Source organism: Bacillus rossius, assembly GCF_032445375.1.
Source record: "Bacillus rossius redtenbacheri isolate Brsri chromosome 9 unlocalized genomic scaffold, Brsri_v3 Brsri_v3_scf9_2, whole genome shotgun sequence".
Taxonomy (NCBI): domain Eukaryota; kingdom Metazoa; phylum Arthropoda; class Insecta; order Phasmatodea; family Bacillidae; genus Bacillus; species Bacillus rossius.
In genome coordinates this window covers 18,653,859-18,672,321 of record NW_026962013.1, presented here as the reverse complement: position 1 = coordinate 18,672,321, position 18,463 = coordinate 18,653,859, and the positions used below count along the sequence as shown (strand labels likewise).

General features: G+C 40.2%; 2 protein-coding genes across 3 annotated transcripts in view; one reads left to right on the top strand and one right to left on the bottom strand.

Moving 5' to 3' along the window:
• The window catches only part of LOC134542918 (myosin heavy chain 95F), a 265,995-nt gene that overhangs the window by 121,765 nt on the left and 125,767 nt on the right, over window positions 1–18,463 (top strand). The gene's annotated exons all lie outside the window — the stretch shown is intronic.
• Window positions 1–18,463, bottom strand: part of LOC134542920 (diacylglycerol O-acyltransferase 2-like) — a 58,065-nt gene that overhangs the window by 24,059 nt on the left and 15,543 nt on the right. Inside the window, exons 2-3 of the mRNA XM_063387512.1 lie at window positions 2,556–2,808; window positions 179–444 (exon numbers count right to left, since the gene is read on the bottom strand). Coding sequence (XP_063243582.1) covers window positions 179–444; window positions 2,556–2,767 — 478 coding nt within the window. The 5' untranslated portion in view covers window positions 2,768–2,808. The remainder of the gene's footprint in view (window positions 1–178; window positions 445–2,555; window positions 2,809–18,463) is intronic.

Genomic DNA, 18,463 nt, shown 5'->3' with positions numbered 1-18,463 from the left:
TTATTAATTTTTAATATGAAATTTGAGTCATGAATAAGAAATTTAATTAAAGATTTGGAGCTAAAGTGGGGGGGGGGTTTGAACCCCTAACCCCCCCTTCCCCTGGCTACGCCCCTGCTGTACTGTGGTGCTAGGAAGGGGGGAAAGGGAAAGGGAGAGGGAAAGGGAGAGAGCTCACCGCAGCACAGCGCCAGCTCGCGCGTCACGGGGCAGAAGAAGTGGCCGGTGAGGGTGAGCAGGTGGCACGCCAGGCCGGGGAACTTGTCGGCGAAGCCCGTCGCCTCGGTGGCGAAGCTGACGAAGGCGCCGGTGCTGAGCAGCCCGTGCGGGAACACGCACAGCAGGTAGTTGCGCGCCGGGTCGAGGCGGCAGCGCGCCTCCAGCCGCAGCGGGAAGAAGTCGCGCACGTGGCGCCACCACGCCCAGCGCCGCACCCACGCGTTGCTGCGGCCACACGAGCAGGCAGGGCCGGTGCAAGGTAACTTGGCGCCCAAGGCGAAAAACTTTAATTTCCCCCCCCCCCATCCCCCTAACGGGCCGGACACCCCTCCCCCCCCCCCCAAAAAAAAATTTTTTGCTTCAAAATACATCACGTAAGCCTAAGATTTTGTCAACAATCAAATGTAACCCGGCTTGTGTTTTTTTTTTTTTTACCTTTTTACTTATTACAAATTATTAACAGGTCACCGTGGACTTCAAATAATTACTTATATCAATATAAACATTCCAAACTGTTACAAAAATACATTTTATTCTAGTTTCAATAATCGTTAAAACATATTATATCAGCTGTTTATGTGTCGTGCTGCGCCCGCCCCCAGCTACTTGGCGCCCTAGGCGGTTGCCTAGTTCGCCTGTATGGACGCGCCGGCCCTGCGAGCAGGGCCACGTGTTTACCCGCTGACGAGCCAGCTCATTACGTCCCTACCAACGTCACAACGTCATCCACATTCAGAGATAAATAATAAGTTGTTTTTTTTTAACGTGACAACGTCTAATAAATCGATGAACGCCGGCTGCACGCACGAAAAAGTCCCGTTACACACATTGTTCCGTTACGCTGTGTCCCGTTACGCACATTGTTCCGTTACGCTCATTGTTCCGTTACGCTCATTGTTCCGTTACGCTCATTGTTCCGTTACGCTCATTGTTCCGTTACGCTCATTGTTCCGTTACGCTCATTGTTCCGTTACGCTCATTGTACGCTTGCGCCGCATCTATCTCTCTTCCACTCGACTGTTTATAAAGTGAAGTGAAAAGTTAATGTGGTCTTCATTGCTTATTACAACAACAAATTCGACAATAAAGGTTAATTATTCTTGCATTTAAAAACATAACTGATTACTAGTATAATTTCAAGTATTTATTTTTTTACTATTAAAATAAAAAAAATTCAATTTTATTCATAAAAGTATGCAATCATTTCATCAATGTTTTGTTATGACGTGGTCACGTTAAACTATCGTCCGTAAACCGACTTTACAGACAACCAATTTTTATTTTTAATAATGTGATTTGCTAACTATCTTCTTAATGTGATTATTTCGACTAACATTTTAGTGTTGAGTTAACCATTTTACAGATGTTTTTAAATAAAGGTGCCACTCAACGAAAGTTACACCGTCAGGTTGGAGTCGTTTTAATTTCTGATGCATTTAAAATAATCAATATGATACATAAGTATTAAATAATGTATAGTGCCTCAAATGCAGAACAATCGGGGGACCTCGTTAAAAGTTTTATGTTTTAATACCAACAATATTATGTTAATTTTTATGCTCCCGTGTGTGTTGTGAAGACACTAATTGTACATTCATATTTGGGTATTTGCGGTATTTATAGTTACCAATTTAAATAAACCCAATTTGTGTGTAGTCATTAAATAGGCATTTATTTATTTAAATTAACATGGCGATTTGAAGAGCCAAAGATCGTTACGAATTGTGAAACAACTAGGTTAACCTAACATTATGTTAAGACAAACAACGAACACAACATTTGATCTAGTAAAATCTTATGAAAATCCTTAATTTTTAATTTTTTAACGAGTATCAAGACACGAAAACACTCGACCTTTGAATATATATACTGTATAGAAGTCGCCAGCCCAGGTTAAAATTTCTAATACGGTTTTGAGGTAGTTGGTTAATTCACCGCCGCAATCGCCACCATCTCTAGGGCATTGACTTGTGGTGGTCCCTAGCGGACAAGTGTCGAACTCTTTAAAACACCCCTTCCCCCTCCCGTTGAACGACCTTGAGCTGCAGTGAATGATTGGTGGGGGGGTGCGGGGGAATGACAGCGGGCGACAGTGCTGCGCTCTAACGTGTAAATAACAACCTAAGACGATACAGGGCGTTACGGCAGCGCCCTGCAGCGGTGAAGTTCCCAAACTGCTCATCATACGCTCCTGAAAAAACGTTGAGTAAATATTATCCACTCGCGACTTCTATACAGTATATATATATACTCGACCGAGAGTTTCCATCCCTCGAGTAGTCCGTGACTGTAGGAAGTATATGATACAAGAAGAGAGACCCGGGGAAAGGACTGACCTCCGGCCGCCCTTGTAGCAGGAGTTCCTGTCGTAGGCGACCCAGGCGAGGTAGGCGAGCACGAGCCAGCGGTAGCCGGAGAACAGCAGCAGGTAGACGCCCAGCGCCGAGAAGAAGGCGCCGCCGAAGGCCAGCGTGAGGAACAGCGCCGCGACGGCCAGCAGCTGCAGCTGGCGCGCCGCCGACGCCGTCTTCAAGCCGAGCGACTCCATGGGCTGCTCAGCGGCCGAGAGGACCCTCCGGAGCACGCGCGCTGCAAACCAACCAGCCGCCGCTAGATTGGCGTCGTTTGTGAGACGGGGCGGGAACGCAGGCCATCATGCACTTAACTGCGTTCTCACTGATTGGCCCGCAAGGTAACAGTAACCGTGGACCGAGCTGTCGGTTTACGGACGATAGTTTAACGTGACAACATCGTAACAAAACATTGATGAAATGATTGCATACTTTTATGAATAAAATTGAATCATTATTTATTGAATTATCACTATTTTGTATGGATACAACGAAGGAGTGAAAAGAAATCTACAATTTAATTGATAAATTTACTTTTATTTGCACTCATTAATTCAAATATGTTTATTACTTTAACGAAGAGATTATTTTAACTATAACTTTTATACATGTTTGCTATTTAACTTCATCCAATCTGTGTTATTCTGTTAAGGATAGGACGATGATAGGAAAAGTAGGAAACTAATGGGAGTGTTTCAAGTTTAATGTGCCTCGAAAAATTCAAATCAAAGGTTGTTCCAATCGAGTGGAAGAGAGATAGATGCGGCGCAAGCGTACAATGAGTGTAACGGGACACAGCGTAACAGGATAATGTGCGTTACGGGACACTTTTTCGTGCGTGCAGCCGGCGTTCGATTTATTAGACGTCACGTCAAAAATATATATACACAATAGCTACCATTAAACATTAAACATTATTCCGTTTCTAGTGAGTTAACTTAAAATGTCACATATATTGAACACGGATACAAAAACAAATTATGCCTGGTTATGTTTATTGCTATTACTGAGAAAAAAGGGGAGGGGAAAATAAGGGCACCAAATTCTCGCGCTGCGCCATTGAACATTCGTCCGCGCCCACGAGTCTCGATTGGCACTTGCAGTGTGTACAAGACGGGTATTTTTGTCGATATTTGGTCGAAATATATTATATTAGTAATTTAAATTATACTTATATATTATGTTATATATAGTATATAATAATTTGTCGGAATCAAGACGCATTTTCGCGATCGGCGTAAAGAATAGTCAGTTTAATAAACATTTGTTATAAAATCATTTGCAAGAATGGGATACTAAGATGGATTATAGTAACTAACATGGAATATAGTACTAATGCACAAAGAGCGCCCTCCACCTGTGACGCCCCGGGGACATCCAGCACGGCAGGCCTCAACCTGAATGTCGCAACTCCAGGCAGGAAACAATTAAGAGGCGGGGGAGGTGATGCTGGCTTGTGTGCCTCGAGCGAGAAGCCTTTTCACAGAAGAGAGAGCCAAACGCCCGATCGTGCATCTTCGGTTTTTTTTTTTTACTTTGGACAACTCATGATAACTAATGGTCAATTAGGTTTGGTTAGCTACATAATAAATACTTTAAAAAATTGTGGACGGTTGATTTAGTTAGGATAGCTACATTAAAGATATTGCGAAATCATGTAAACTGTTTCCTAGCCCTGGATAGCTACATATTAAAAAGTTATTTGATAAGCAACCTTTCGGGGAACTTCGGGTGTGGCTCTCTCGTCTTTGAAATGAAGGCTTCCCCCGCCTCGAGCGACTCCGTGCCGATTGTTTAGCCACGGGATAGTCTCGCGGTTTTCGAAGAAGGCAATTAATTCTGCGGTCGCCTTTCCCTTCCTCGCTTTCGCCTGCCAGTTTCCACCCGCCTCTAATAGCCCCGCTCCACCGCCAAGCCCATAAGGAATGTTACGCAACACAGATAAAAAGTGCTTACATGATGCAGGCATTTGTTAGGTACTTTTTGCCTGCAATGATAAAGACATTTTCAAAGCAAACCAAACCTCCGGAAGGGTTGGCCGGCCTGCCGGTGGAAACGAGACCACACGGTCTCCCCCCCCCCCTCCCACCTTCTGCTGATCCCACTCGAGCAACGCCAGAGAGCTCTTGGCCCATTACGCTGTTGAAGGCACTCGTCGCAACGTGTGGTGGCAGCCCGCCAGCCGGACTGCTCGTCACTTGGCCATTCGTCCCCATAGTGTCGCGGGAAAACATCAAAGGAATTGGCATCACGTGTATCAAACGTAATAATTCCTTCTTTTTTTTTGACGTGACAACGTCTAATAAATCTATGAACGCCGGCTGCACGCACGAAAAAGGATGACTCATTGTCCCCCTTACGCACAATGTCCCGTTAAGCTCATTTGTACGCTTGCGCCGCATCTCTCTTCCACTCGATTGGAACCATCGATTTGACTTCAAACACTCCCAATCGTTTCCTACTTTTCCTATCATCGTGTTAACAGAATAACACAGATTGGAAGAAGTTAAATAGCAAACATGTATAACAGTTATCGTTAAAATAGTCTCTTCGTTAAAGTAATAAACATATTTCAATTAATGAATACAAATAAAAGTAAATTTATCAATTAAATTGTAGATATCATTTCACTCCTTTGTATCCATACAAAATAGTGATAATTCAATAAAAATTATTCAATTTTATTCATAAAACTATGCAATCATTTCATCAATGTTTTGTTATGACGTCACGTTAAACTATCGTCCGTAAACCGACTTTACAGACAACCAAATTTTTTTTTGCACAGGTTCCGCACGTCTGCGCCTCCGTACTGCTAAAAAAAATTTTCAGATCTACAACCCACAGTTTCATCTCTTTGAACTCCACCGTCAATAAATACGCGTTTAAATCATAAATCACAAAATTAAACTAAAATAGGCAAATGTAACTGCTGTGAAATGTTATTCGTAATAAAGAACATTATATAAAATATTTTGAGTAGGCCTATATAAACGCCGCGTCAACACCTGGTTAAGAGACGAGTGATGAGACGAATATCTTTGAATATATATACTGTATAGAAGTCGCCAGCCCAGGTTAAAATTTCTAATACGGTTTTGAGGTAGTTGGTTAATTCACCGCCGCAATCGCCACCATCTCTAGGGCATCGACTTGTGGTGGTCCCTAGCGAACAAGTGTCGAACTCTTCAAACACCCCTTCCCCCTCACGCTGAACGACCTTGAGCTGCAGTGAATGATGGGTGGGGGGTGCGGGGAATGACAGCGGGCGACAGTGCTGCGCTCTAATGTGTAAATAACAACTAAGACGATACAGGGCGTTACGGCAGCGCACTGCAGCGGTGAAGTTCCCAAGCTGCTCATCATACGCTTCTGAAAAACTTAGAGTAAATCCTATCCACTCGCGACTTCTATACAGTATATATATTCAAAGCGAATATTGAGCACCGGACTGAATAGGTTGGGTAATTTGGTTTCAACAGTTATTAGGCTGTAACAATTTCCCATCTTTAATTTTTTTTTAAATTTGAGTTATTTAGAGCATGTTATATAATTTAACGGGATGCCTGAAGTTAAATGAGTGAGTGCTACAGCTAGTTACACTTGAAGTCATTCACGTTTGAAATTGAATTTTATAGTGAGTTTTAATGTGTCATAAAACACTGTTACTGTCTAAATCTCTTTATGCCTATGTCTTAACATAGGCTCATTTTAAATACTAAACTACAGAAAATTTTCATTGCACAAAAACTATCTAAACCTAATGTAGTCTAGGTTCCTATCCCTCTCCCTTAGCTAAGATCCTTTGTTGTGTGATAACCAAAATAATGATGTTTATATATATATACTAGCTGCCCGACCCGGCTTCGCACGGCTATACTAATGGAAAAAAATTAAGCCACATCACCCATTTACAGTAATGGTAAATAATAAAAATATCAGTGAAAATTTATTACAATGCTGTATAATGTACCGGAGAGAAAATGAATAGCACCGATGGTTTCCCGACTCGTGCACGCAACGTACAGCTGATGTACCCGTACTTCGCTACGGCAGTCTACAGGCAGATCACGCTTGCGCCGCTCATTATACATGCCCCTCCTTGTGGGTACGCCACTGCCGCGCGATGCCCGTTGCCATGGAGACGCAGAAGGCATGAACAATGCAAAATCCTGTTGCCTTGTTTTAACCACCCATGGGATCTAATTTTCGGAAAATGTCATCCTGCGTAACATAAGGAACATTACTGTGAAGTTTCAAGTCTGTAAAATATAAATACTTGAAAAAAAAGGGTAGTTTTTGATATTTAGATACCAGCTAAATTTCAACGGTGATGAGGACTGCACTAACAATGAAATAGTCGTTGGCATAGAGACGAATGAAGCATCAACAAAGCAACAGCCGTTGCCATGGTGATTTCCTACCAAAAAATGGAAATTTTGATATATTACCCCCCCCCCCCCCTTCCCCCTCCGAAACTCCCCTTGGGATCGGATTTCCGCAGAATCCGTTCTTAGTGAGCGTCTACATCACAAAATGAATAATTATGCTAAATTTCAAGTCAATTGGGTTTATAGTTTTAGAGATCTCGTGATGAGTGAGTCAGTGAGTGGTATTTCGCTTTTATAAATCGCAATAAATTAAAATTGCGACTATAATTTGAGATTTAAACTATCCTATCTCTCAAGTTGGATCGAACTGCACATGGTGTGCGAATTTTATTATAATCGGTTAAGTGGTTTAGGAGTCCATTGAGGACAAACATTGTGACACGAGATTTATATATATTAAGATATATATAAACATCATTATATATATATAAACTCATTATTTATTATTACGAAAACATTTTAGCAAACTTGATGACATTTTTTTCCATTGTTAGAAAAAGTCAGATCTTTAAATGATCATAATCTTTATATATTAAACTATAGATAAAACTTAATTCCAGTTAAGAAACTATATACAAATAACATAATTAAAATATTCTGAAAGATAATTATTTCATATCTTTTTAATTCATAATGTTACATATTAAGTCTAACTGCGTGGTACTTGTTTGTAATCCTGTGTTTACTTTCCTGTAGCTAACCTTCGTAGTTGTTTAAAATTATATGCGTTGTACTTTATCGTATTTTACTATATTTCAAATTGACTTAATGTTTTATGTATTTTGTCCGTGTTTGTTGTTTTGTCTCAATATGTCCTGTTTGGTGAAAAAAAAATTCCGTTTGACTTTTATGTATGCTGTCTACCGCCTTGGCTCACTGCTGTAGGTAGACATATTACAACTTGTAAATATAAAAACAAAACTAGATCCCTTCAAAATACCCAAAAATATCAATTGTCAAACTGTTTCGCCTGTGCCACGGGCAAGAAGTGTGTGCTGTGCTCTCAGGGAGGAGACGGGAAGTCAACACTTAGCGCTTCCCGGGCAGGGCTCCGAGGTCCTGATTGGCGATTACGTTGGGACAGGATGCTCACTTTTTAATGCTGGACGTGGCGATCGAGTGAGTGAAACTAAGGGGGGAGAGAGGGTGAACATGAAACTTCGCGAATTAGGTCACCGATGAATGGTCTTCAGAGAGATTTATCCTAGATTTCGCCTTCTTAGCCGATAAAGGAAACCCACGATCCAGATGGTATCAATTACCGTCAGTTACACGCATCGGGAAAATCCGATATATAGCCACAAACTGCGAAATGTTTTTATTCTTTAAAACCACCACTGGTTTTCACTGTATATCAGAGACACCACAATAATGAACAAGAAAGGTGAACACACTAAAACAGAAAAAAACTAAAATCTGCCGATATGAAATGTTAAATGAATATATAGCATCTAGGATTCAGTGGAAGAAATTGGTCAAAAAAATATCACGGTACAGACAAACACGGTGGCTCGATTTTCTGTGTGCGCGTGTTTATTCGTTTTTATTGTTCATTGTGTTTTTTCTATGACCAATGGTGAAAACCAGCAATGGCATATGTCCACAAAAAATTTTTTAGACAATCTTTCTCATTGCAAGAATTATTCGAACAACGTTGAATATTGTTGTTCTGAGCCTCATGTTCAGAGTTCTATACAATTCAAGGTTATGAGAACGGGTATTTTAACAGTTTTCCGGGTAGGATGCAAACGTCACTACAATAAAAATGACTACTTTTTTCCGGGCCTGAATACCTACAAAGAGGCTTTTAAAATTGAAAATTTTCAAGCAATCTCTTTCGTCCTTTCATGATCGCAGTTCATCGACGACTCACAAGACTCAAACCAGTGTTGCCAGGTCTTTTTAAACGAATTATCGTTTTGAGTGCCCAAAATTATCGTTTTTCGAAAGAAATTATGGTACATTATTATTTTTGCAATATTTTTTTTTTAAGACTCAACTCTTCACAAAATGGTTAATATATAAAATTATATTACAAAACAAATTTTAAAATTTTCTAAATATACAAATTAAGTCATATCAAACAAAACTGAGTAACAACTGAATTTACTCACCATTATAAATGATTTCATCTGCATTCTCCAATAAATATGTTTAAGATTTTCACTCGTGCCTTTGCTCATTTGCACATACATGTCCACTATCACATTGCAACAAATCTAATCACTGTTTTTAACTTCTTTTTTTTCAATTTTAGCACATAACAAAAAAACTCGCTACTTTATTCTATTGTTGCAACAAACACTGGGTAACCTTAGGGTCCACGATTCATAAATTTTCAAAACTGAATTCGTCATCTTCTACTTCCACTGACATTGTTGGTGTTGAAGAGAAATTTTGGGGATAGGGGACATTGGCTCTCATCGAAGCGACCATTGCCGGTGTTGGCTGGAACTGGTCGCAACCTCCGTTAAGGGACACATGCTGTGATGAGAGCAATAATCCATTCAGAGTGTCTGTCATGAGTCTGTTGCGACTTTTAGTTTTTATAAGGTTCACCTTAGAAAAAACTCGTTCACATACAGCACTCGAATGTGGAAGGGCCAATACATTTAATGCAAATTCCGATAGCTCTCGGTATTCGTTTTTCCCGCCTAAGTCTGTAAATGCACCAATTTTGGTCCAGAACTTATCAGCTTCCATAGATATGAGTTCTGGCGAAAAATTGGAGAGTACCATCCCTCGCCATTGGTCATCTATAATTTGCAGTTTACAGGTGTCTTGCGGTGACAACACTCGTGGAACACATCCTGCTAGGGATTGCAGTGAAGATGGTCGAGAATAATCCTGCGATAGAGCTACTGCTGGTTGCAAACATGACATTTTTGCAAAAGGTGACTGTGGTGAAAAATCAAACCTTTTCTTCATTTCTTGACAAGCAACAACGAGAAAGTTCCTGCAGTGCAATAAAAATATGCGTAGTTCATCTCTGGATAATACATTTTCCTGGATTTTCTGGTGTATTTTAACCCCAAGATAAATTTGCTCAATGTGTTTATATTGTGTCTCGTTAGCAGGATCAACTGCACTCAAGCATCGTTTAGTAATGTAATCTCTGTTCATGAATGTATCCAGCAACTCCTTAAATGTGCTGCTCATCTTACTATGTGCAGCTGCTACCAACGTTCGGTCACTTTGAAATAGTTCATTGAGTCGTACAAATTTAGGAAGTACCCATTCCAAAAAGTAAAAATACAACTCTATGGAAGGTTCATTCATTGTATCTAAAATAGCTTTGATAGTCCCTAACTTGTCTTCAAATAACTGTGCACAGAACAACAATTTAAGTGGCCGCCATTGTTCTACTATTCTCTGGACAACACTTAAAAGTGAAAGCCATCTTGTCTGTGATGGCCGCAAAATTTTGTGTGGTTCAACATTACAAAATTCTTGAAATTCTTTAAATTGTGCCTGTCGCTTACTGCTATGTTTGAAATAACCATAAATATTCCTAGCGAGATGTTCACATCTGTTTGGCAATTTTGTACAAGCTTGACTTGTACAAAGATGGAGTGAATGACAGATGCACTTCTGAATAATAATTCCCGGCAGCAGTTCTGACAGTCGCTGGGCTACTGAGTTTTCTGTCCCCATCATAGTATTACAACCATCACTTGCGAAACCCATGATATTGTTTACAGGAACCCCAGCATCGCTGAAAGATTGAATCAAAATATTAAACAATCGTTCGGCTGATGCACCGTCATTCGCTGCATCTGCATCTTGGCCCGTAAAAATTTGTACCATTTTCCAAAATCTAGTAACTACGCCTTCTTTCAGAGTAGCATAGCGCACACAAATAGCGAGAGTTTTGATTGTACCTATGTCAGTTGATTCGTCAATAATCACACTAAATTTGTTCTGGATAAGCTGTTCATTCAGTTCTGTAAAATGACACTTCCCGATAACGTGTTTAGCTATAGCTGTTGCCTTCGTTCGCCCTAAAGAAACTTGTTGAGCTATTTTGGAATCTGGATAGCACTTCCTGTTCGCAGAAGCAAGATGCGATGCGATTTGCAGCGAAATGAAACAGCAATGAAACCTGTCAAGCGAATTTCTGCTTCTTTCACTTGTGTTTCGGAACTGTTCAACGCATCAAGTTTACAAAAGCTATTTTCGATAGTTTTTTGAGACGATCCAGAACCAACATTTCTGCTAATTTCAAGGTGTTTCTTGCTAATGCTATGATTTTTTATCACTGTAATTTCTGCTTTAAATACTGCTTTACAAAGTAAACAAGAAGCTTTTTGTGAATCGTCTTTAACTTTCTGTAACCATCCCCGGAATTCCGATTTTTCTTTCCATTCTCTTCTGTAATGTTGTACTCGTTTTGTTAGTGCACCAACAGTTTTTGAGGCCCTCTTACATTTTTTCCTAACACCCGATGAACCACAAGCACTTATTTTAACTGTTTCTGAATTCTCCATTGTAAAGCAGCAATGCAGGAAAAAAATTAAGTAAAAGAAATTATAGACACTCACCAAAAATATCCATAAAGTATATTCACCCCTCAACGAATTGTGTAGTAAAGCCGACAAAAATTTCACTTGGGGTTTAATATAAACCGTGCCATTAACACAGAACAATCCCGTTGCGCAAGCCCGACTCTACTGCGTACTCAGCTCACATCATCGCGGTACTAACTGCCGATGCCGAATCAAAGCTTACTGTGGTGTGATCGATGAACTCCTATCTAAGAGTGGCTTTTGTAACGGAACACGAACAGTAAACAAATGTATTAATTTCACCTTTATCTGCAGAGGACAGCAATATCGTCTTTACTTGTAAAAAAGTATCTTTGTAATCTTCAAATACTCTTAATTACTCAAAGGTCTCCTCGTAATACTATATCCTAGTGACGATCAATGAGGAGTAACTTATACATAGTTATCGCTATCAGTCACTCGGCAAATGATTACATTGCGTAATTGAACCAGGAAAAAAAAAATTAAAAAGGAGAGAAAAAAAAGGTTTTTCATGCTGTGAAAAATTATGGTACAATTAGCCATTATCGGCAGGTATGTATCGTATATGGTACAGAGCATGCAAATAAGGTACAAAACGATAATTATGGTACGATCTGGCAACACTGACAAACTCAAGCGGTTTTTCTCATCGAGCGCCATTACCAACCATTACACGAAAAACACCGCAAAACACGAGTCTCGCCGAAGTGAACCGAACATACCCGACCACGCTCGGCAGATTTGTGCCGATATCCGATCGCGCTCATGAACGCACGCGCTGTCAACACAGCGGCGCGCAGGCAAACCACACAAGCCTAAAGCAAACCCTGACAGATAGCGCGCGCGCAGCAACCACGCTTGCCATCCAAAATCCACACAAAAATGTGGTACTCCCAATAGGAGTGTCACATAAGGTAGCCAGTTTTCATGACTGCCAGTTTTCATGTTACCTGAAAATACACATTACAAAATTAGCCACGTTGATGTTTCGATAACACAGCCTGAAAACAGCTTGCTGCTTCATTTTCCATGTGACTGGTTTTTCTACTGCAGTTGTCGAGAATGATACTTATTTAACTATATCATGTACAGGAAATACTACCAGTGCCATTTTTGTAAGACACTGCAACTACTAGAAGACATTCACATAAGTTCTTACTTAAAAATAATTTTCAGCATTTTTAGTAACGAAACTCAGATTTACACTTGCCTATCTACAAGTATTATTGTTTGTGAAAATACCGTTAATTCGGTTTATGAAAGTCTATAGACAGTTATGTGGACTTTTAAAGTACTGCTAGTTATATGCAAATGTCACACTTTAATGAAACAGAATACGAATTGTTAAATAGTAACTTTTTTAAAAGTTTCAAGCAACATGGCCAAGCAAGCACTGCGGCGTCAACAGCGGCAATGGCGGGACTACGAAGCTAGGGATGCAAACGATACATCGATGTTTTCAAAACATCGATGTATCGTTCATGAAACATCGATGTTAGCATCGATGTTTTGAAGAGCGATACATCGCCGATGCATCGACGAAAAAGTCTAAAACATCGACATCGTTCATCATTAAAATTACCCTAGTTTTTTATAATATTTTGGCTATCATTTCATGAATATTTATTGAATATATAAAAAAACATTACGATACGTTTAGTTTTTAAGATACAATTTTTTAACTATCTATATACTTACTATAAAAACCTACATTTTTAAGTAGGTATCAAAAATGTTGTAAACACCTACTGAACTATTTGGTTGATTTCAGTATCAATTTTTTCCCAGTACTTTAAGATGTGTAAAATCATTTGGAAAAAATAAATAGGTACCGTTAAAAAAAATTTGCTTACACAAGAATTTTCTTTTAAATTTTGAAAAATATAAGGATAAAAGCAGCGAGACTTTATGGACAATTTCATAGCTTTTTGTACATACAAGCTATTAATTGGTACCGATACGGTCTCGCTAGCTCTATCGAGAAAATTAATGTTACATTTTAAACCTGCACATACACTTCATGCTTTTTCCCTATTTTTTTTTTCCAATTAAAAATAAATTGTGTAAAAAATAGTTATTTTTTTAATGAATATAGACTTCTTCAAATACTGTAAAAAAAATAAGGATACCAACCAAAATGGTTTAGCGTTTACAACATTTATTTATACTTAAAAATGTAAGTTTTATAAGTATCGAAAATTTAAAAAAAAGTTTCTTGAAAACTAAATGTCGTATCGCAATGGTTTTTGGATAGATAGATCTCTCATGATCTGTACTATTTACAATATATTCACGAAATGATAACTAAAAACATAAAAAATAAGGGTAATTTTATTTTAAGTAAGCCTGTGTCTTAACTGCAGGCTGCCCGGGCACACATACGGTCAGTGGCGTAGCCAGGATTTGTGTATGGGGGGTGTTAAGAAGCATGCCCCCCCCCCCCCTGTATTAAAGTGGGTGGTCCGGGGGTCCTTCCCCGGGAAAATTTGGATTTTAAGGTGTAAAATAGTGCTATTTCAGCAGTTTTCGGTACTTAAATTTAAATATTGTAATGGTAAAAATTTTATTAATTTTTAATATGAAATTATTTGAGTGATGAATAAGAAATTTAATTAAAGATTTGGTGCTAGGGGGGGGGGGTTGAACCCCCTAACCCCCCCCCCCCCTACTGGCTACGCCCCTGCATACGGTGCACAGAGCTTCAGGAAAAACGTGATTTGAAAACTACTCAAGATATCCGAGTGGGGTATGTTTACGAAAAGCATTTAAGTGTTCGCTGAATACCGAAAGGTACTTTTGAATGCGGATTAAGTTTTTAAACTGTGTTTTAAGTAGAGTGAAAATGGCTAAAAGGCGTGTTTTTGGAGTAATTTTTAGGCATAAAACAACCGATACAGAATCTTGAAACCACTTAAGGGCAGTGCAGTACACCTTTATCGTTATTTCTCCGCTATATAATTTTACGGTCACCGCTCAACTTTCACAGCTATCTTGTGGATATTGTGGACCTGTAGTAGGTATGGTTTTTCGCTACATACTATAATTTAAATCATTTTGGCATGTTTTTCCTGATATTTAAAAACATCGGTTAAAACATCGATGTATCGGTTGTCAGAACGATGTTTTTTTAACATCGATGCTTTTTCGTTTGAACATCGATGTTCGTGATATCGATGTTTTTAAGAGCGATTTTGCATCCCTATACGAAGCACAAGCATCGAACCGCGCATATCACGCTCCCTACAATTCCAACGCACACGGAACTAACGAGGAGGCAGTTGCACCTAAACATGGGTGAAACTCATAGGCGTACCCAGGGGGGGGGGGGGTTTGGGGGTTGAAACCACCCCCCGAAAAGTCTTGGCGACCATTCCCGTCTCAACTGCAACTCTGGAGAGGACATTTTCTTGCTTAAGAAGATTAAAATCATATCTGCGGAACACCATATCTCAGGACAGACTGAATGGATTGGCCTTACTGAATGTCCACTACAACATCCACATCGACCCGGAGAATGTGGTTACGGAATTTGCAAAAAAAAAAATAATAATAATAATAATCATAGAAGAATTCTTCTGTAAAACGTTTGGAGGCTTAAAAAAGTTTATTATAAACAATAAATTTTTGGTGTTTATGGAGTTTTTCTTAAAAAAACCGAAGCCCCCTTCCCCAACCCCCCCCCCCTCCCGCCCGAGAAATATCTGGAAGAACACCCCCCGAAAAAAAATCCTGGGTACGCCTATGGTGAAACTGAATTACAAATATAAGTCTATCATCGTCCTGCCGATTTTTACATTTTTGTATTATTGTTTTAACATGTTTTCCGGAATCGCACAGAATATTTAAGTTATGTTTTACATAAACACTGTTTAGAATAGTTAATATGATGAATGGAAGGGGTAAATGGGCAATGAAATTTTCTGTTGATAGAAACAAGGTAGATCGATCTGCAATTTTAATTTCCTTCTAAATATTTTATGTTGTTTTCGAGAAAGAATATTAGTTGCTCATCTTATAAATATTTAACAGGTTTTGGCAAACCTTTATGCGCAGTCTTAAGGCCCCCGCCTACCCGGGCGCACACAACGAAGTGCAGAGCTTCAGCTCTGCTCAAGATAGTGGTGTTCGGTTTCCGTAATTTTAGAAGAATTAAAATGGCTAAAACGCGTGTTTTCAGAGTAATTTTTAGGCATTTAACTACCGGTACGGATTGTTGAAAGCACTCAAGGGACTTGCATTAAATTTTATCTTTTTCTCCGCCATGTAGTGTTATTGTTGCGTAGTTTCCCTGTGCACGACGAGAAGACTGCGAGGAGACACCGCGCTAGAAGCACTGGCGAGCGTCACCACTCACCATCCCGCCTCGCCAACACAAGACACGCTCCTGACTAGACTGGCCCCACTCCAACCCGAAGGCCGGTTTATCCTCAACCTCCGCTCCCCAAGTATGCGCCCTTACAGGGTAGTTTGGGAGTCAGCCTGCAGATCCGTGTTTAAACATTCCAGAGCCGAAAGATAAATCCCAGAACTGTACAAGGGATTATTCCCCATTTGCGATCAGGAGAGGTGTAGCTTCAGCAATGACCAGAGGCTAGGGCTACACCATAGTCACCACCTCAGTGGCGGATCCAGAGGCACTCTAGGATTTCAGAATAGCCAGAGAAAAAAAAAAATGTCTTAAAATTACTAAATTTGTATTTAATCTACTCACACTACACAAAACATCTAACCACCAGATTTTATGATTCTACAAGAAATTCATTATTATATTAAAATATTTTATTGGTTTCAGAAACAAAAATTTTTGTCGGCAATATTAATGTAGCAGACAACTGGTTTTTCGGGGGGGGGGGGGGGCACTTGCCCTTGGCACCCCCCCTTGGATCCGCCACTGCACCACCTTGGCCCCCTGCCTCATCACCCCGCCTCGCCGACAGACACGCCCCTGACTAGACGGACCCCGGACGCCAGATGGAAGCTGTACGTGTTGTCCCCCTGCTACACACGCACACCTGGTGGAACGGCCAAGAGGCAGCTACTGTGGCCCGCCGCGACCCGGGGGTCATCCGATGTCCGCGGCGGCGCGTGGATCGATGTGGGCGGCTCTGCGTGGTCGCCACGAACAACCATCGAGCCGCTTCCGTGCGACGAGGGCACGTGGCGCTGTTGCGTTAAGAGCTGAGTCCCTAAACTTCGGGAGAATTTTACAAACGTTCAATGTGCCCTCCAACGGACGCACGGCGTATGGCTAGCAGTCAAAACTCGTCCCATTTCAAGTGTTAAATATTACAGCACAAACGGACACAGTGGGCTAACGACCAAGACAGTTGAAACAAGAACAGTTAATACAGAATAAAGACCGTGGACAAAACCGCGAAAAACATCAGACAAACCCAACTATGATACTACACAGATAATGTGGACAACGCGGAATTTCCTGTTTTTTTTTTTTTTACATGGGCTGATTTTCGCTTGTTTTCTGTGTGTTTGCATGTGCATCTTTTTTCTCATTGCTAGGAACCATTCAAAGAACATTAACAGGAATGATGACACCCGAATACATCAGGCGTAGGATGATTCACGCACACTGCGGATGAGTGTACCTTATGACTGTCAAACAATGAGAACAAGACAGAGCTGCTCCGTGCGGTGACCCCTACACACAAAGACGTAACCGAGGTTACTAATCCTCCGCCGACGCATATGGCCGACGGTTTGGTCAAGGTCCAGTCAGATATTCCGGTATCTCGTCACACAGTGTGCCGCCAACAAAGAAAAAAAAAAAGAAATTAATGTTTTCCCACAGCCTAGGCCAGTAGGAATTCCAGACTTCGAAGAGTTTACAGTCACTACCGTCCGTATCATCACACAGCAAAAAATACAATTCTGATAAGCTCTGTGTTAACTTGCTCACTGGTTACACGATGCACTTAGGGAGGGGAGGGGGGGGGGAATGGGTACGTTGTCGGACAACCGCGTTATTAGTGGGAACTTCATACTTCAATAATTTACCTGCACTTGAATGAAATAAAAAAAAAAACTCACTTGAACGATAAAACTAAACAATTTAGTACGCAATAATGTACTGAATACCATCATGCCTAGAGATGTGCGGCTGTGAGAAAGCCTGAGTGTCCAGCTCGGTCTGTGTCGAGGAGCGGCGGTCAGCAGAACGAGTTGTGTCGCAAGTGACTGCCGAGAGTAACGTAAAATGCAGCACTAAAGCTTGCCCGAGAGAGGATTGAGGCGCTCGATATTACCCCTGCTCGCCGCCATCGACTTTCCACTCCAAAGCTTTGCACGCTTTTCTTTACACTGAGTCACTGAGTCACTGAGTCATGGTTTAGACTCACCCTAACGGTCGTTTTAAGAAGTTTCACTTCCAAAAACAGTTTTCTGTTTAAAAAGAAAATTTAATGTTCAGGACTGCGTCTTCAAAACTGGTTTTGATGGGTCTATGGAACTTATTTCTGTCACAACAAAAAAAATGCGGGGTTTTATTTAAAAAATATATATATGTATATATATGTATATATATATGTATATATATGTATATATATATATTATATATATATGTATATATATTATATATATGTATATATATTATATATATGTATATATATTATATATATATATATTCTGTAGCGTGTTAATTTCTTCCCCCCCCCCCCCCCCAGTGTGTGCTTACAGTTGATATTTTAACTAACCCGCCATTGCGACAAACAATACAATTGGACAGCAAGCATGGTTAAGGATTATAATTTTCTCCGAGCCTCACAATGACCAATCAACTACTTGATTACAACGGTGCGCTCTTGTGTGTATATTAACATATGAAAATTACTGTTTAGACTCAAATTTATAGAGTAATAAAAGAAGGGATGAGTAGTATGTTTTGTAACGCCCCTCGTGCCCTTGATTTTTAGTGTTATAACACCTCTTAAAAGTCCTAGGAAACAGCTGAGCAACAAGCTAC